This window comes from Momordica charantia (assembly GCF_013281855.1).
Source record: "Momordica charantia cultivar OHB3-1 chromosome 8 unlocalized genomic scaffold, Mcharantia_2.0 BLBB01000008.1, whole genome shotgun sequence".
Lineage (NCBI taxonomy): Eukaryota > Viridiplantae > Streptophyta > Magnoliopsida > Cucurbitales > Cucurbitaceae > Momordica > Momordica charantia.
This window is the reverse complement of record NW_028275166.1, coordinates 10,320,988-10,327,134: the sequence shown is the minus strand read 5'-3', so window position 1 is coordinate 10,327,134 and position 6,147 is coordinate 10,320,988. Positions and strand designations below refer to the sequence as shown.

Genomic DNA, 6,147 nt, shown 5'->3' with positions numbered 1-6,147 from the left:
CATCGAGTAAAATGTGTCAGGAAAAAGAACATTCCCGACGTTTTTACAAAAAATATCGAGAAAAGTGATCTTTTTCCGACACTTGAAAAATCGTTAGGAGAAAGTCATGTTTTAATAACAAATGCTTCTGATATTATGTTTTAATTTATGACAATTTAAACCGAGTGAGAGTAAGAAAAAACCCAAAAAAAAAAAAGTCATCATAGAGCGAAACATCAATGTTTACTATAAAACTAGCACATGAATAGCAATTACCATAGGTTTAAAAAAGAAAATAATCACACTTTTTGAACTTATGAAAATGCTCTGTGTTACAAATTAATTCAATTCCAACCAAACTAATTTTAAAAATAACCAATTTTATAAACTTAACTCAATCCATTGAAACCATAAAAGAGAAGAAAAATACCCAAAAAAGAAAAAGTATGAAATCACTTGAAAGAAAAAAGAAACAAACGATGGATATATGTTTCATATCATATCTTCAAACATATATTATTTATTACCAGCTAGCTGCCTTGTGCATAGACTTTATTAATTTCTACAAAAATAACAAGAACAAAAACAAAAACAAAAAACAGCCTTTGTTCTAATTACATGATCCCCAAGTAGCAACTAATGATTGGATTCCATGGTGAGGCTTTCTTTTAAAGCTTCTTCTTGATCTTCTTCTTCTTCTTCTTCTTGTTCTTCATCAAAAATCATGGAAGATCATCAATAATAATTTCTCAGAAAGGAGTGCTGTAAATTTGCATTCTACTCAAGATTTGTTCAAAGTTGTCTGAGGGCTTGTCACTGGGGTGGGTGTGCATGCCTTCATAAGTTGTCACCACCACTCCTTCATCTCTTGTTAGCCTTTGCACTTGCTTCTTCACATTGCACCCTTGGTGTGTGCACCTATAATAGCTCCTGCACAATCAAACACGTGTTCGTAACGCATAATCTCCACACGTGGGGAAGGTACTTGAAGTGGCACGATAAATAAAAGTGTGTCGGTAATATCACTGATTTCTTCGTACTTGTTTCAAGTTTATATCAACGACGATTATGCATACATGTGTTTGTAATATGTAATTTCGAGACCTAGGAAACTAGTGATTGATCTATTTATGCATGCATATGTTTGAAGAAGAGGTGGTGGTACATCCATTTCAAGTTTAGATAGGGACCTTTTTTGTTACGTGTTTTCATATTTTAGATCTATTGAATATCGCTATCCTTTTCAAGAGCTAATTGTTGTCAACTTGTAAACGTTTTCACATGTAGGCCAATCAAGTTTCTATATATTTTATTTGATAATTTCAATAGTTAGACATATTTTGAGATGAAGAAGAGAGAAGTTAATAATTGATGAGTTAAGTGATCAATTATAACACGTCAACGTCGTCATCATCGTCTCTCCTATATATTCTTGATACCATATGTTAAAAAGATATATCCTAATAATGTAGATTAAGATCAAAAGTTCAAAATAATTGTGATGAATGATATTCATCTTTCTATTAAAATACACCTATAAGCTAGAGTCCAGTTAACTAGCTAGACACTGTTAATTAACTACTCTTTTCGTTTTAGTTATAATTATAACTAAGTTAGTTTTAAGTTAAAAGATGATAAATAAGAAATCGAACCATTAACATTTGAGACGACAATAAAGATCTATACTTTGACCGACCGTTACAGCTTTTACTTTACTAAACATGATTTTAAATTTTATGATGAAAATGGAGCTGTTTTTTTTTTTTTTTCCAAAATAACATGCATGCTGATTCAGTAAGATCAAAGAAATGCCAAAAGAACAAAATCAAAAACAAAAACAAAGACAAAGATATTTAATAATTAATTTACCTGGGAAACTTGTTGTTTTTGACAGCTTTTTGACCATATTTTCTCCAACGATAGCCATCGTCAAGAATGTCAACTTGGCTCCTTGTCTGAAATGCATATCTTGGTTTCCTCACCTTCTTCTCCCCTTTCTTTTTGCTCAATTTCACTTCTCCTTCTAAAAATAATATAAAATTACCATCAAATTATATGTACCGTAATTTACCATGATATCAAAGTAGAGGTTCGATATTCTATTTTTTTTCAATTTTATTTCCTCACATGTTCCATTCGGAGTGTCTAGTTTTTAATTATCACACACACAGAGAAACATTCTTATATATTAACATCAATAAATAAAAAGAAAACCAAATATATCATAATCTATCAATTTCTAAGTAGTTTTTTTAGTGTCATCTATAGTTTAACATGATATTAGAACATGAGATTATGTATTCAAACTCAGTTAATTTAATTTCTTCACTTATTTGAATTAGTAATAAGTGTGAGATTAGTCTTTCTCTCCGATATCCTTAATTTTCTTTATCTCTCGAGCATTCTCAACTAAAAAATGAAATGACAAAATAACCCTCTCCTAATTCTTGAATGAGAAGCATAAACATAGTATAAGTCTCAAAATATAAAAATTCAATAAAGAAAAGAAAAAAAAATTAGAGGGAGAAATTAATTAAAATCTTTTTATCTTTTTTAGTTTAATTAGCAACAGTTTTAGTATACCTTCATGGCCGCCGTCACAGCTGATCTGGTAATTCTCGCTGCCATTACCGTCGGCGTCGACCACGGCCATCGCCGCCGCTGCCGCATCGACCTCTGTCTTCAGCCCCAAAAACCCACCTGAACGGAGATCGCCGCCGTGAAAACCGGCAAAAACGGGAGACGCAGCAGCCGCGGCGTCCATGGCGGACGGCAGATCGGGATGATAAGGCGGCAGAGCGCCGCCGGGGCAAGGGAAGAACATCTGGTAATTCTCCATGAAAAATAAAGAAACTGCGATTGTGGCGGCCGCCGGCGAGATGGGTATGGCGGTTTCTGGAGAGATGGAAAAATTGGGGAAAAAGAAAAAAAAATAATGTGGAGAAATGAAGAGGACTAACAAAGTAAATATATAGCCGCCAGTGGTGGCGCCGCGTCGGTGCCGTAGACGCCACGGAATGTGGTTCATACGGATTGGAAAATAAAGGTCGGAATTACAAATTTAGCCTCGGCTCGGGACATGGAGTCGAATTTGGATCATTTAATCTCTATACTTTCGAAAAATTTATAAGGATAAAATTTCGAACCTTCCTCCTTAATTCCTTAATTCCTGTATACTCAGAGTAACATATAGATAAATGGACCATGTAGGAACTATACAAAATTAAAAAAAAAAATTTAGTCTATATATTATTGGACCACGCAGGAATTCAGGAAGAGCTTCCTCTTGAATCTTCGCGAGGGAAGTTTTTTCCAAATTTATAATGAACGAATTTTAAATAAGTTTTGATTGTATACATATCTATTTAGTTTCGTGGCTTTCAAAAAAGAACAATATCTAGGTGCTTGCTAGTTAGTCAATAATGTTCATCTTCAGATCACTAATAAAAATTTGACAGTTTTTTGAAAATTCAAAAAAAATCTCTTTTTGTGCATTTTTTCTCATGCTTGTTAAAAATTTAATAATAATCAGTAAAATATGGAAGCTAACTGATAAGCGTTTATAAGGAATTTTCTTTTTAAAATAGCCCATAAACTTTCAATTTTAAATCATTTGATAGTTATATGACACGGTTAGACTATAGAGCTCAATTACTTCACCATTTACAACCTTCATGTTGGTTGAAGGTTCAAATTCTCACTCTTTCGAAAAAAAGAAAGAAGAAAAAAAACTTACTTAACAGACTAGTGATGTATTATTATGTTCCCAAGCATAGCTTCAAAAGGAGGACGTAGATTTGAATGGATGTTCACACTCCATAGCTCTGATCCGAGGTTATGTTAGAAAATTTTCAAAATAAAACTAAATAATTAAATATTTATTAAAAAAGATTTAAATTAGAGAGGCTAAATAGACAAATTGATCAGAAAGTGACTTGTAATTTAGCCATTGGAAAATAAGAAGAAAAGAGAGAGGGAGAAATGGAATTCATGGGCGGATGTCAAGAAAGAAAAGAAGGGAAAAAAATGGAAAGTAAGGTTTGAAAATGGTGGCGGCTTCATCACTCGACAGCGACACCACTTAATCAAACTTTAAATTAATCAAATGATTGTGCAAAATTTAAAATTACTTGATCGTATCTAAGTTACGATTATCATCTCATATATTATTTAATAAATTTTCTGCTTTCTCCTTTTCTATCGTGTAGACGTTATATAATTTTGAAAGTTTATAGACTAAAACTCGTTATCGAGTAGATTCTAGACCTACCAAATAGACCCCCTCATTTTGGAACACAAGTTCAAGCCTCAACTCGATTACGTGAAGGATGAAGTGGAACGGGTAAAATTACACGTTATTGACCAGAAACAGTTTAGTTTGTTTTAGACCTAAGAACATATGATACCTCCAGCGTGAATCGTGCCAACACCATCCTTGGACAGACGAGTGGTACGGTGTTTGGCGGAAAAATTGATTACACTAGATATAAGTTCCAAAGTAGTAGGGATGCACCTTTCAAAGCTCTCTATGAAAGGCAGAGTCCCACGATGTGCCATCTTAGTAAGTTCGACTCGACATCAGCTTGAACTAAAGTTCTAACTTAAGCTTCAAAGTACATGTGGTCGTGAGCACCACATCAATACAATGTTCTATTTGTGGATAGCCCATTCATCTCTCTTCCATAGCCCACGTCGACTTGTTCATGTGGCATCTAGCTTGTACACATTCGTGCATCAACAATGACCACTATCACGATATTGTTTGACTAATTCTAGATTTTGTTTGACTTTTTGACCCTTGTGATCTAACTCGAGAATTTTCACCCGTTCGTTTGTTTGAATTTTATACAAGAAAATTAATATACTTACATAGGACATGAATTCTAGAATTGTGAGTGTTTTGTTATATTGACATATTCGTGTATTTAATGACTTGTAAAAATTAATGTTATTGTGTAGGACGCATAGAAAACACTATTCCCTACTTCGTAAATTTTTTAAGAATAATAAATAACTCATAAGAATTATTTATTATTATTATTTTTTTTTTTGAGTAAAAGTGGGTGAAAGATTTGAACTCATAACATCATGCGTAAAGACAAATGTTACTTACTGTCATAGAAGCTCATATTAGTTAAAATTAATTTTTTAATTAAAACCATTAGGAATAAATTGTAAAAGTTAATGCATTTTAAATGGAATTAGAACAAGTTATTGAACAAATTGAAAGCTAAAAGTGGTCTTTATATGTTGGTTTAAATTAAAGGTTTAATAATTACATGATTAACTTTATTAACATACATTACACTTTTGTCCCAAACAAAAAAAACATACATTACACAAAAGACAAAAACAAACAATCATCAAGAAAAAAAAGAAAGAAAGACAGAAAGACAAGAATTGAAAACCTATGCATTCAAAAATATTTTGAAAAAATTGGATGTTTACTAGAAAACAAATGAAAGGAGAGAACTAAATTTGGTTTATAAACGGATTATGAACCCCTTTCCATTTCTAGTCAATATTATGGTACAAATCTTAAGTAATTAGAGATGAAACTAAAATTTTATATCGGTAAAAAATAAGAGATCAAAATAAGAAAAATATATATATAACAAAATTGAAGAGAAAATATTAAGTTTAAATCCGTCTTAATTACTAAACGCTTTTTCACATTTATTTTATTTTAATCCTTAATCTTTTAAATATTATATATTTTTTTTAGTACAGGAGAAAATTTGAACTCACAGCCTCTCAATTAAAGATATATGTCAATTACTAACCTATACTACTTTTACTTTTAAATATTATGTTTTAGTTCTTAAATATTTCAAAAAGTTTATTTTAATCCATTATTATTACATTTCATTTACAACAAAATCCTCACCATTTATTAATTTTGTTAATCCTTTAATAAAAATTTAGAATCCATCTTGAATGTCTATTACTTAACCAGCTGCATATAACTTTAAATATTTGCTCATATACTTCTGGTATGAATAAGTAAAGCAACATGTTACAATAATTTATAGGATTTTTTAGTACAACAATTTATTGGAAATGAATGATAAATAAAGGTTAAAATTTAGAAAATAAAATAGAATTATTAGATGAATTAATGGCTAAATATGTTAAATGATCTCTTATCTTTTAAATAATTCTCAATTA

General features: G+C 31.1%; 1 protein-coding gene across 1 annotated transcript; it reads right to left on the bottom strand.

Annotated features, from left to right (window-relative positions):
- Nucleotides 1–469: 469 nt before the first annotated feature.
- WRKY45 (WRKY DNA-binding protein 45) lies at nt 470–2,919 on the bottom strand. Its single transcript, XM_022300835.2, has 3 exons — nt 2,563–2,919; nt 1,849–2,002; nt 470–909 (listed from the first exon to the last, which is right to left on the bottom strand). Exons 1-3 carry the CDS (start codon nt 2,816–2,818, stop codon nt 729–731), a joined length of 591 nt encoding a protein of 196 aa, XP_022156527.1. The 5' UTR covers nt 2,819–2,919; the 3' UTR covers nt 470–728.
- Nucleotides 2,920–6,147: the final 3,228 nt, after the last annotated feature.